At 37.1% G+C, this 13,272-nt stretch overlaps 3 protein-coding genes across 4 annotated transcripts; all 3 read right to left on the bottom strand.

Annotated features, from left to right (window-relative positions):
- Positions 1 to 866: 866 nt before the first annotated feature.
- Positions 867 to 2,722, bottom strand: LOC130248009 (zona pellucida sperm-binding protein 3-like). Of its 2 annotated transcripts, none has more exons than XM_056481524.1 (8): positions 2,211 to 2,722; positions 2,016 to 2,134; positions 1,801 to 1,904; positions 1,558 to 1,735; positions 1,375 to 1,492; positions 1,201 to 1,289; positions 1,054 to 1,139; positions 867 to 975 (listed from the first exon to the last, which is right to left on the bottom strand). In XM_056481524.1, exons 1-8 carry the CDS (start codon positions 2,703 to 2,705, stop codon positions 890 to 892), a joined length of 1,275 nt encoding a protein of 424 aa, XP_056337499.1. In that variant the 5' UTR covers positions 2,706 to 2,722; the 3' UTR covers positions 867 to 889. The 2 variants fall into 2 exon arrangements, with proteins under 2 accessions (XP_056337499.1, XP_056337500.1); XM_056481525.1 differs by having other exon boundaries at positions 867 to 972.
- Positions 2,723 to 4,834: 2,112 nt separating this feature from the next.
- LOC130213615 (zona pellucida sperm-binding protein 3-like) lies at positions 4,835 to 6,895 on the bottom strand. The gene is made up of 8 exons (XM_056445356.1): positions 6,218 to 6,895; positions 5,989 to 6,107; positions 5,805 to 5,908; positions 5,561 to 5,738; positions 5,357 to 5,474; positions 5,181 to 5,269; positions 5,030 to 5,115; positions 4,835 to 4,944 (listed from the first exon to the last, which is right to left on the bottom strand). Exons 1-8 carry the CDS (start codon positions 6,743 to 6,745, stop codon positions 4,859 to 4,861), a joined length of 1,308 nt encoding a protein of 435 aa, XP_056301331.1. The 5' UTR covers positions 6,746 to 6,895; the 3' UTR covers positions 4,835 to 4,858.
- A 1,841-nt stretch (positions 6,896 to 8,736) lies between these two features.
- si:dkey-51e6.1 (uncharacterized protein LOC558617 homolog) lies at positions 8,737 to 11,607 on the bottom strand. Its single transcript, XM_056445358.1, is given in 5 exon segments — positions 8,737 to 8,833; positions 9,731 to 9,855; positions 11,464 to 11,476; positions 11,478 to 11,582; positions 11,584 to 11,607. Coding segments are annotated over 5 exon segments (348 nt in total). The 3' UTR covers positions 8,737 to 8,752.
- Positions 11,608 to 13,272: the final 1,665 nt, after the last annotated feature.

Here is a 13,272-nt window from a genome sequence, read left to right as displayed (position 1 = left end):
CTCATTTACACTGCTCTCTACGATGATTGGCCTGCAATTTTGCACACATCTTTATCATCCAATCACAAACGAGCTGTTGCTCAATCGATGACTAAAAGGTGACATTGAAACCCCACTGTGATTAAGTTTAACCTGAAACGCGAACGTTTTACTGCACAAGTTAAAGAATAGTAATGTTTGTAAGGTTGAGTAAATCACACGATGTTAAATTGGACTTTAGTTACAAAACTGAATTGTAAGAACTGGATTGAGCAAGAACATTGACAGTTTAGTTTAAAACAGGAGTTTAGGAAACGGGAGTTTCAGGGCAGAAAGCAACAGGGGCCATTCATCTCAGATACACATTTACTTAAAGATTTAATTCATATATTTTTAATTTTGAAAAGTAGCATTTGATGAGAATTAAACAAAAAGTATTTGATTCAAGTTATTTGCAATATATATATATAGCAAACAATTCAGCTATACTTGCACTGTAGTAACGGTTCTTAGAGTAGCCTACTTTTTGTATTTTATGGCAGAAATGGAAGTATCCTATTAGACAAGCTTTAAGGATTTTTTCCATTAAATATGCTGTACCATATAATGCCTTGGGGGCAGGGGAGGAGAAACAAATGGCACCAAATAGGAATTACCCTGTATCAACAGTTATTAGGCCAAAGAATGTCCAACTAAAACAGGGTAAGTAAGTGCAATGCACTCCCCCTCCTAATACGACAAATCACTGTAGTCACCTTGCAGTGCAACCATGCACAGAAGTAAATTTGTCAACCCTCCAACAGGCTGCACAAATTAATAGGGAGTGACAAAGTGGAATGTAGCCAGTCAGTGAAACCTCCTAAATTCAAGAATGACAACCACCAAAATACAAGATAATTCAAATCTTTATTTAAAAAGAAACAACTTTAATGCCAGATGTGTGTGAAGGGATTTGGAAGGGACCAACTTGGGCTCTTCCCTCATACTGAATGCCTGCTGTGAAGAGAAAGCAGATAAGTTAATGAACTCGCAACAAGTCCTGTTCATCCTTTAAGTTTGTAAAAAAAATAATACCTGGTGATACAGTTAACTTAGTCGTGTGTCCACAGCTGGTATCACAGCAGGCACACACTTGATCACCTCCATCAACAGAGACCCAACTAAAGCAGAACAATTGTTAGGGGAGGTGGGTTTAGTTGAATTGCATCCATCAGGACTTACCCATTTTTGATGAAAGAACAAGCCTTATGATGCTCATTAATTAGGGACGGAGCAGCTACAGTTGCTTTTAGAAGACATGTGATGTAAATCTGGGGAGGGGAAAGAGATAGAGGATAAACTATTAGACCGAGCCAGAGGAATTGAAGTGCAAGAAAGTAGCTTTGCAATACATACAAATCCACTGGTTTCTTTCTGGAACCTGAAAGCCTCCAACTGAAACCGTAGTTTGTCATCTTGCACTCGGGGCAGAAATTTAGAAACAGAGCCAGTGTACTTTGCATCAGTGAGGCATCTGAAACAAGTAGCCAACTTTAGTCAACAAACTCCACACTTAAGTCACCAAAAAGGCCTTCTTACCCATGATTTTCAATAACAGAATATGCAGGAGCAGAGTTCACATCAGGGGTTGCAGTTGCCACACAGGTATCCACAAAGACACGAAGGGGAACGTGGTTATACTGACTCACAGATGCCTCAATATTAAAGATGTCACCCAGGAAGAAGACATTGGATGGCCTCTCATACATCCAGTCATCTTCAAACAAAAAGACAATGAGATTTCTAAAACTATTGAAAGATTAGAGAGGTAGCAGTACAAACCAGTCATGAGCTTCAGTGAGAAAACCAGAACATCCTCTGCAACAGCAGTGGCTGCATAGGGAGTCCAAGCTGGCAGCAGGCCAGAACTGCTCACATTGTGTTTCCTGTAATTAGGTACTCAAATCAGGCAATCAAATCCAAACTACTTGGCAAAGGGGGGGGGAAAAAAAAAAAAAAAACTAATAATAATAATAATAATAATAATAATAATATACCTGGAATAGTGGCACTCAATACCAACTGTAGCAGCAGTAGACCTTGCAACTGGAATGTTCTGCAATACTACTGGTTTATAGTCAATGGTAAACACGTAGACTAGTTCATCTTCAGTCATCTGAGAAAGAGAATAAAAATGGTGGAAACAGCAGGACTACATATGAAGAGAATATAAAATAAAAAGGGAAACCCACCACTAGCTTACTGCCACAATCCTGAAGTGCTGACTGAAAAATGAGAACTCCTGCAGCTGTATCTACATCCAATACACCACAGCCTCCTAGAGAGAAGGAAGTGGGCTCAAGCAGGTGACCAGTCCCAAAAAAGTCCTGCTTCACTTCCACATGAACGCCATTCTCAAAACACTGGACTGCCACGGTGCTGGGAGTCTGAGGTTGATGCAACTGAAAGTTAATGTCTAGCTGTGCTGGCTCTTCTACGACAATTGGGAACCTCCAGTCAATCTTACTGGAAACTGGGCTCAGCATTTCTTGTTTAGACTGAACACTTGATACCAGATTTGAAGCCAGGGGAGCCCTCAGAGATTCAACTTTAACAGGACCTTGAAGTATATGAGGACCTTCCATTATCTTCCAGTGGTCAAAAGAACGGGCCTGTGGTCTGGCACTGAGCACTGCATCAAATGCAACCAGCAGTAAAAAACCAAGCACACGTTGACTAGACCCCATTATCAGACACCAGGAAGCCACACAGCCACATTGGAGTAGAATCCGTTAGAGCTTGTTTATAGTGTCATGAATATTAGCTCTGCCCACATCCAAACAAGCTTAATTGGTCAGTGGACCATCCCAATCACAGAATCAATTACAATGATGGTCACTAATCAAGTCTACAAAACCCAATGAATAAAACTACTGGTTACTATTTTGTGAAACTGAGATATTATTTATATTTTTACATAGTTTATCTCTCTCATATTCAGTGACAATTAATATTCATTATGTGCAATAAAGTCTGACTGATTAATATATATGTATTCTACATAATACATTTAGATTTATGAAAATATACAGCAGTGGATTCTATAAGTTAATGCAGAAACAGGAACGTGATTACACATTAGGATCCAATTTTACTGTTTGAACAAATACTGTGAAGAGGGGAAAAGGCCTGTAAAATGATGCCCATAACACTGGCAGGAACTTCAAAATACAGCTCCATTATGTTCAAAGAGACACTACACCTCTCACATGAAGATGATTAAAACGTTAGTTGCGTTATACAAAAATGTGACTTGCATTTTTAATTCAGATCATGAAATTCCTCTCTACACAGTCTGAACACGAAAAATTCTTCCAATTGTAATCAAACACAACAGCCAAACAGTTTAAATGAGATGAACATATACCTCTACTATAGAGATTAAATGGAATAAATTGAACCTTCCCCTCATTCAGACACCACAAGTGGATGCTTCCTCCTCATGCAATCTATGGTTCCATCAGGACATTCTGCAAAGAGCAGCCTTTTTTAAAAGGATTCAGAGACAATAGCCCACCAATGACAGTCTTCCATTATATATAGCGAGCAAGTGTCACAGACAGAGAATTGGCAACCAATGGCCACATACAGCTCTTTAGCAGAGGAGACAAATCTACATGGAAATACAGTATGTAGGTTATACGTTTCTTTTTTTGTTGCTACACAGTAAGCAATGTTTCAAAGAGAAAATCATAATTCACATTCAATGAAACGTGACTGAAAAAAAGTTGTAATATTAAAACCATTACACTTGTCTACTTCCCTGCAGTTTGACTCATGAATCAATATCAAGGGCAACATTATTATTGGACAACGGTTAGTCATTTTATTGCTTTCTATTTTAGGAATGAAAGTGCCCCTTTTTATTTGGCGAGATATATATATATATAAAATAAAAGAATGTAGTTTTTTCTGGTTTAGTCTGTTTTTCGTAGTTTAGTCTGTTTGCCTCCCAAAAATATATACTTCTGGAGTGAACCAGGTCTACCTACTCAAAGCAGGCCTCCAACCAGCAATTACTTTCAAGCAGTCTGAGGATGCTAGCTTACTGTAACATTTGTCAGTAGAGTGAGATCAGTACAGGGGAGTGAAGTTGACCTGCATAATACTGCTAGCTGACTTCTCTTCCCATAGCACATGATCAGCAGAGCTGCTTAATATTCAATATACACTTTAACAAAACCTCAGTTTGGAACACTTCAAGGTTGAGTAGAGTAGAGGGGAAATTGAATAGTGATCCTTCCAATGCATTTAGTAATGCCCTTTTTTCACCTGACCCCCTGCCTCAATGTCTTTATAAGTCCCTGACTTACAAGTTTCCCACTTAAAAAAAAATAAAAATTATATATAAAAGAACTACATGTCCCTGCCTGTGAAAGTTGTGAAAGGCAGTTCAAAGTAAAACTTGCGTATGTATAGACCTGTTTGATGTTTTGGTACTACAAGTATATAAAAGGTTTATATAATTTCAGTAACCTAACCAAGCAGCTTCAGGCCTATACATAGCTTTATAACCAATTTTAAAGCAGGCCCCCCACCAACCAGCAGTTACTCTTAGGCAAGCACTTTGAAGATGCCAGCTTTATGTAACATTGGTCAGTAGACCAGAACAGGCTACAGCTTAACACAGAAGTCACACTATTATCACCTAGTGGTACAACCATGCACACCTCTACAAATAAACCATAAAGTCAAATATTTTTTTTGGCTCTGCAGATTTTAATTGGTGGGAGATAAGTTAAAATAGCTTTAACTTGCTGGTCGTCGCAGTGAAACACATCTTGAGCAGAATGACTTGTACCAATAAACAATACAATTCAGGAGAAATCAAATCTTTTATTTAAAAAGAGACAACTTTAATGCCAGAACTTTGTGAAGGGATTTGGAAGGGACCAACTTGGGCTCTTCCCTCATACTGGATGCCTGCTGTGAAAAAGCAAGAAAAAAGGCTTAAGACAAAAAATAAAAATAAAATAAGTCACAAGTCTCGCTTATTTTCATATGTAGATACCTGGAGAGGCAGAGGACACGGTCCTGGGTCCACAGCTAGTGTCACAGCAGGCACACACTTGATCACCTCCATCAGCAGAGACCCAACTAAAGCAGAACAATTGTTAGGGGAGGAGGGGCAAGTTAAAGAATGTGAATCCATCAGGACTTACCCATTTTTGATGAAAGAACAAGCCTTATGATGCTCATTAATTAGGGACTGAGCAGCTACAGTTGCTTTCAGAAGACATGTGATGTAAATCTAGAGGAGGGGGGCAGGAGGGATAAGTAGGAAGCCATTAGACAGTCAGAGGTGTTAAATGCAAGAAAGTAGCTTTGCAATACATACAAATCCACTGATTTCCTTCTGGAACCTGAAAGCCTCCAACTGAAACCGTAGTTTGTCATCTTGCACTCGGGGCAGAAATTTAGAGACTGAGCCAGTGTACTTTGCATCAGTGAGGCACCTGGGAAAATTAATAAAAATAAATAAAATAAAGCCTTAGGACAACAATAACTCCCACTAAGAGAAGTCACCAAAAGGCCTTCTTACCCATGATTTTCAATGAAAGAATATGAAGGAGCAGAGGTCACATCAGGGGTTGCAGTGGCCACACAGGTATCCACAAAAACACGAAGGGGAACGTGGTTATACTGACTCACAGATGCCTCAATATTAAAGATGTCACCCAGGAAGAAGACATTGGTTGGCCTTTCATACATCCAGTCATCTTCAAAACAAACAGACAATGAGATTTCTAAAACTATTAAAGATAAATAGAAGCAGCAGTACAAACCAGTCATAAGCTTCAGCGAAAAGACCAGAGCCTCCTCTGCAACAGCAGTGGCTGCATATGGGGTCCAAGCTGGCAGCAGGCCAGAACTGCTCACATTGTGTTTCCTATAATTGAATACTCAATTCAGGAAACCAAATCAAAGCTACCTTACTTGGCAAAGTGATAATAGATTTAGGAATATTACCTGGAATAGTGGCACTCAATATTAACTGATGCACCATTAGATCTTACAACTGGAATGTTCGGCAATACTGCTGGTCTATAGTCAATGGTGAACACGTAGACAAGTTCATCTTCAGTCATCTGTGGGGAGAAAGAAAAAAAATTTTAGAAACTACACCATACAAGCAGAGACAAATTTAAAATGAAAAAAAAAATAATAAAACGGGAGAGGGGGTTGGTGGTAAACCCACCACAAGCTGACTGCCACAATCCTGCAGCGCTGACTGGAAAATGAGGACGCCTGCAGCTGTATCTACATCCAATACACCACAGCCTCCTAGAGAGAAGGAAGTGGGCTCAAGCAGGTGACCAGTACCAAAAAAGTCCTGCTTCACTTCCACATGAACGCCATTCTCCAAACACTGGACTGCCACGGTGCTTGGAGTCTGAGGTTGATGCACCTGAAAATTAATGTCTAGCTGTGCTGGCTCTTCTACGACAAGTGGGAACCTCCAGTCAATCTTACTGGAAACTGGGCTCAGCATTTCTTGTTTAGACTGAACACTTGATACCAGATTTGAAGCCAGTGGAGCCCTCAGAGATTCAACTTTAACAGGACCTTGAAGTAGATCCCAATACCCTCTAAAGTTATTATCATGCAGATGAGGACCTTCCATGATAATCCTCTGGTCAAATGAACGTGCCTGTGGCCTGGCACTGAACACTGCATCAATTGCAACCAGCAATAAAAACCCAAGAACACGTTGGCTAGATCCCATTGTGAGACACCAGGAAGCTACACTACCATAGAATCAGTCAGCCCTTGTTTATAGTGTCATGAATATTAGCTCTGCCCACATTCAAACAAGCTTAATTGTTCAGTGGACCATCCCAATCACAGAATCAATTACTCAATTACAATGATGGCCGGTAACTAATCAACTCTACAAAACACAATGAATAAAACCAGTGGCGTCCAAACTTGGTCCTGGAGGGCTAGTGTCCTGGAGAGTTTAGCTCCAACCCTAATCAAACATACCTGCACCAGCTAATCAAGCATTTAAAAGATATACTAGAAATGTCATGGCAGGTGTGTTGAAGCAAGTTGGAGCTAAACTCAGCAGGACACTGGCCCTTCAGAACCGGGTTTGGACACCCCTGAATAAAACAACACTATTAAAACCCCTGAATAAAACGACTTATTTGGTTTAAATAAGTAGTAATAAAATTATATATATATAATTTTATTACTATAAATTATATTTATAATTTTATTACTACTTATTTAAACCAAATAAGTCGTTTTATTCAGGGGTTTTAATATATATATATATATATATATATATACTGTATATATATATATATATTTTTTTTTTCTTACCCACATTGCTTATGTCTCATTGGTTCATTACACCGCCCCAAAAACTACTTGGAATGAGTGCACATATTTACATATAACTGAACTTATATTGTACATATAACTAAACTAAACTATCGACACAATCTATATTGTAAAAGCGCTACAGAAATAAACATGAATTGAATTAAATTTATATGAAGTCTGGGTAAAAATAAGGCAGTGAACACAGAAACAAGTGTGTGATTACACATTCCCACACATTAATTACCAGAATAGTTTTACTTTTGAAGAATCACTGCCAATATTGTGCTCAACTACTGTATATGCCACACCTCTCTACTTTAAAGTATCCTTGACGGTAAGTGTGAACACACGTGTCAGACTCATGCTCAAGGGGGAAAAAAATCTGTGAAGAGGCGGATATGATTCCGATAACATCAGCAGGAACTTCCAAATACAGCTCCATTATGTTCAAATGGACTCCAGACCTCTCACAGGAAGGTGGGAGTTTCACTGGGAATATAAAACACAATCAATCTTCTAGCACTTTACCTTGTTTGGCCTTCTTTTTTCCCCCCAAATACAAAACAATGGTTACCTCGAGTTCATCTTCTCACCTTGAAGCTTGGGAAGCTGGCACTGTACTAAAATTATTTTACATTGATGTTTTTCTTTTTGAGAAGGACAATCATTTGAACCTATTTAGATCATTTTACTAGAACCAATAACACAAATTAGTGTAAAATGTTTATTTTTTGATTAAACACTCATAAGTGCACGTACATACACAATCATAGTGCCTGCTGTCATCTAAGCTCTCTCTCATTCAACCTCTTAAAGCAAGTGACAATAAAGGTCATGTTCATTTGTTTGTTCAGCATGATAGGTCAAAGAAAGTGGTAAATGTTTTAGCTTTAGAAATGGATGGAAATATCCCTTATGCACATTTAAAATAAGAATTAATTCACATACTAAATGCATGACTGCACAATAATTGGACTACACAATTGAATTGTAATGGTAAAATAGTGTTTGTTTCAGTTAAATGTTTTCTTTACAATACAAAAAGGTAACCCATCAATACAAAAAGGTACAAAAAGGTAACCCATGCTTGCATCTCATTGGCTCTATGGTCAAATTTCTAGTCCATTGACAATATAACATATAATGAATCATACAGATGATCGTTTATCCGCTCCTGATCTTACAACAAACACATTCCGTGTTGGAGACAGGATGCGTTTATGACAGTGTAAAGCACATGCAGAGTTCCTGTGCAGGCCAGACGTCGCTATCAAAGTCAGTGATCTAAACTCAACTCTGAAACTGCTGACAGAGCAGAGGATGATATTTCAACTCTTCATCAGCCTAATTTTCATCCAAATTACAAAAGAGCAATGGCAATTAGTATTCTCAATCAAGTGTTTTATTCCATAGTGATTTCATAGTCTTTGAAGACACATTTTAGCTTTTCCACTGTGACAGCATGGTCAGCCTTCCCATATGCCTAGAGAAAAAAGATATGCAAGACTTGAAAAGCAGAATCAAACCATAAAAAAACGTATACAAAAGTAAATTTAGCCTCTAAAATTCACATGCAAAAGACTGGTACGCTTATGGTCAATTATGAAGTGCACCTTCTGCTGTAAACTTATATTAATATAACCATCTTAAAGGGGCAATATGTAAAAATCCGAACCCTTGTAATTAGTGACAATGAATGTGGTTAAGTGAACTTTAGCCTTCCAACTACTTCTTTTCTATTTTGCACTTAGATATTAAACTGTCACAATACAGTACATTAGCAATGAGTATGATAGCATGTCACCTAGAGTACATTAGCAATATTAAGATGAGTGTTTTTTTCTTGTCAACATTAAAATAAACCCAACAATAATGAAAGCTTTGCAAAAGCAAGCCCTTGCTGTTCACACAAAAAAGGAAACCACTTTAAAATAAAAATCCTACAAATTTAAATAATTATATATAGCCCCTTTAAGTGTTATATTGGTTGAGAGTATGGCTGAACAATATATGGTTTGGGCATCGATATCGCAATGCGTGTATGCGCAATAGTCACATCGCAGGATTAGATTATTTATTAAAGGTTAAAAGATTAAGATATTATTAAATTCATTCCTTCATTTACTTTCAGCCAAGTCCCTTTATTCATCAGGGGTCACCACAGCAGAATGAACCGCCGATATTTATTAAACAATATTTAAAAAAATGATTTATACAATGATGACCATGTTATTTTATGACTGATTGTTCAATTTATATACTTGAATACTGCTAGAAATCTGTAGAAATTATAGTCATTTTGCAATATACATCGTAGCAAAACAGAATATCTCAGTGTTAGATTTTTCCAATATCGTGCAGCCTTAGTTTAGAGGGTTACCGTAGACTCCCCAAACACTCTAAGCTTCTTTTCTGTGTTATTGTGGTCAATCTTGCCACCTCCAAGACAGTTACACTCCAGCCCCAAGGCCTCCATAGCTGGATTGACCTTTTCAAATATGTGATCTGAACAAAAAGAGAAGAAATGAGCCATTAGTATGATAATGTTTACTTTGCAATCTGCTAAAATGTATTGTAAAGTATACAAACTTTCCAAAAGTCTTTGTTTTCAATTATATATTCCTATAATAAAGGCTATTTCTTTAACTTATTCTCAAATACGTTTTTATATTCGCACATTCGTTCATTTTTAAACAGTGACAACTTGTGACACTGTCTCTATATTGTTTATTACACTACTTTGAATATTTCAGTCTGAAATTGCATGTAAATATGACCTCAAAACAACATTAGCACTATTTAACTGAATGTGAACAATGTTGTACTTTGATATTCATTGGCTGCTAATGTGATTTTACTATTTAGAATTAGCAAAGGAAAACTTTTTGAAATTATGCTATTAATTATAAAGTCCAAATGTGCAAATATAAAACCAACATTACCTCAATTTCTCAAATTAGCATCTCAACCCACAGGAAAATAGTATTTTACAGTAAATAGCTGATTTGAACTATGCTAGTACTTGAATTAAACTAATTTGTTGGTATAACAACTATAGTTATACAAATATTTCACAAAATACACTACGTTTTCTATAACTACAGGGTATATTATATGCAGTGTGCAAATTTTACATTAACGATCCGGGGGTGGGGGGGGGGGGGGGGGGATGGTTGTGGGGTCAACTTTTTTGGTAATAGTTTAGCAATACATGCTTCAGTGAATCAAATTTATTAATGTATTTAAATTACATCAAATTTATTAATAAAATGTATACATTTTTAGTGTTTTGAAGGATATTTAGTGACTATTTTAGAGGTCACTGTATATCAAACTATACAAATTATGTCTAATTTATCTTTTTTTAGGCTACATGCAGATATAAACAACTATTTTACAAGAAGAACGGTTTGTTTTGTGAATACATATGTCTTTCGGTGCTCTGGAACTGCCAGTAGATCAGACGGTTGAATGATATTTTTCCTAGCATTGGCGCAATTATGCATTCACAATGGTATGAACCATTTTAGGGGGGTCTAATGTCTATTTATATTATACAATTTTAATTATTAATATTTAAATATCAGATCAGAGAAAGCTATTTCTTACTATCAAAAGGGCTGACTCCACATACAGCTTTGTTTTGATGTTCGTTCAATCAAACGTTATTAGGGGGGTCACCCCACCCCCAGACCCCCGGGTAATTCGCACCCAGATTATACGCCACTAATACAATGTCAGTAAAACTATAAGCTACTACAATATTTATTATAGTTTATCAGTTCACCAGTGCTCTACGCAGAGCATCCCTTACCAAAAGAGATGAAAATAGTATAATATATTCAGTATAATACAACACAATTCAAAAACACTAAATATAAAAATATCTTACTTTCTTGTGACAGCTGTCAATACATGCCTAGTTGTTATATTGACACGTTTGGTAAATGGGTTTTCTCCTGATGCCAAAAACAGCGAGGATCACAATGTAGGTTACCAGCTGATTTATAAATACTACAGAGCTATCCGAGAAGGATAAAGTTTATGACTCGAACTCTCACTTACCGCACCATTCAGGCTAACGTTACTGCACTTGAAAGCGTGCGCACTTACTGTGATACTCGGCAAGTTTTAGTTCCTCTGACTATCACTTTATGATCATTTCCACCTTTAACTTTTACGTTCACTTGTATGTATTAAAAACACCCTCGGGGGTCGATGTCTACGCCGGGGAACGTTGCTCAAAGCGTCTGCCATCTTCGCAGTGCCAGCTGAAGAGAGGAGGCGAATGAAGCCAACCTTAGAAAGTAAAGCGCAACATTCTTAAAGCTATATCAACAACACTACAAACCGGAAGTGAGTCCTAAAAACGCGAAACGTACATTCAACTTCAACATATAACGTTATTCAATTAATACTTTCTTTATGTTCACAGATGGTTGAGACTAAAAATCTGCAACAAGGGAGAATTTTTAAAGGCAATAGTCTATTTTCATGCAAATTATTCATGATTATTTGCCAGATCTAGGTTACTACATGGCAGAGGAAAACTTGACTGTATTTGTCTGTGACATTTTGGCCCTTATCTCACTCTCACCACCACCCCTTCCTTTCTACAACAGAACCTGTGGACTTTCCCGACAATAGCAAGTTAGGTCTAATCAAAATATTTTAGCATTTTCCCAGTTTGTTTAACCAGAAAAAAATCATTGAGCTTATTTAATTTGAAATAGACCTATTCACAACAGTGCAATAAAGATTAGCCTAAATTATGGAAAATATATAGGGCTAGTTATTAATATTTGGTTCAGACAGGCTGTAGATTTTTTCCTTAGCCCCCTTTGATTGTTCTATTTACAACGTCTTTTATTTATTTGGTTGTTCTTCTTGATTGTAGACTTTGAAATGGTTTATGAATCTGTTGTAGTTTACAGTCCAAAGACATGCGCTATAGGTGAATTACGTAAGCAAAAATTGTCCATAGTGTATGTGTGTGAATGAGTGTGTGTGGATGCTTCCCAGAGATGGGTTTGCCAGCTGAAAGGGCATCCGCTGCCTAAAACATGTGCTGGATAAGTTGTACGGTTCATTCTGCTGTGGTGAATGGTGGTTAATAAAGGGACTATGCTGAAAAGAAAATGAATGAATATATACAGTTGAAGTCAGAATTATTAGCCCCCCCTTTTGAATTTTATTTCTTTTTTAAATATTTCCCAGATGATGTTTACCAGATCAAGGACATTTCACAGTATGTCTGATAATATATTTTTCTTCTGAAGAAAGTCTCATTTGTTTATTTCAGCAACAATAAAAGCAGTTTTTATTTTTTTATGAACCAGTTTAAGGTAAAAATTATTAGCCCCTTTAAGCTATTTTTTTCCAGATTGTCTACAGAACAAACCATCGTTATACAATAACTTGACTAATTACCCTAACCTGCCTAGTTAACCTAATTAACCTAGTTAAGCCTTTAAATGTCACTTTAAAGCTGTATAGAAGTGTCTTGAAAAATCTCTAGTCAAATATTATTTACTGTCATCATGGCGAAGATAAAATCTATGAGTTATTAAAACTATTATGCTTAGAAATGTGTTGAAAAATCTTCTTTTCTTTAAACAGAAATTGGGGATAAAATAAACAGGGGGGTTAATAATACAGGGGGGCTAATAATTCTAACTTCAACAATATATATATATATGTGTGTGTGTAAATCAAATGGCGGCATGGTGGCGGAGTGGGTAGCTCTGTCACCTCACAGCAAGAAGATTGCTGGTTCAACCCCCGGCTGCGTCAGTTGGCATTTCTGTGGAGTTTGCCAGGTTTCACGTGGTTTTCCTCTGGGTGCTCCGATTTCCTCCACAGTCCAAAGACATGCCTATGAGATAAATTGGAAAGTGTATTGTGTGGTATGTCCTGGTCCTC

This window comes from Danio aesculapii, chromosome 20 (assembly GCF_903798145.1).
Source record: "Danio aesculapii chromosome 20, fDanAes4.1, whole genome shotgun sequence".
NCBI lineage: Eukaryota > Metazoa > Chordata > Actinopteri > Cypriniformes > Danionidae > Danio > Danio aesculapii.
This window is presented reverse-complemented; position numbering and strand designations above follow the sequence as displayed.

Coding starts and splice junctions, on each gene's coding strand:
- LOC130248009 (XM_056481524.1), bottom strand. CDS start 2,705: ATGGGGTCTAGTCAACGTGTGCTTGGTTTTTTACTGCTGGTTGCATTT. Junction 1,905..2,015: donor ATTGAGTGCCACTATTCCAG/GTATATTATTAT, acceptor ACCTAATTACAG/GAAACACAATGTGAGCAGTT. Junction 976..1,053: donor TAAGTTAACTGTATCACCAG/GTATTATTTTTT, acceptor TTCTCTTCACAG/CAGGCATTCAGTATGAGGGA.
- LOC130213615 (XM_056445356.1), bottom strand. CDS start 6,745: ATGGGATCTAGCCAACGTGTTCTTGGGTTTTTATTGCTGGTTGCAATT. Junction 5,739..5,804: donor TTCGCTGAAGCTTATGACTG/GTTTGTACTGCT, acceptor TTTGTTTTGAAG/ATGACTGGATGTATGAAAGG. Junction 5,116..5,180: donor TGTTCTTTCATCAAAAATGG/GTAAGTCCTGAT, acceptor GTTCTGCTTTAG/TTGGGTCTCTGCTGATGGAG.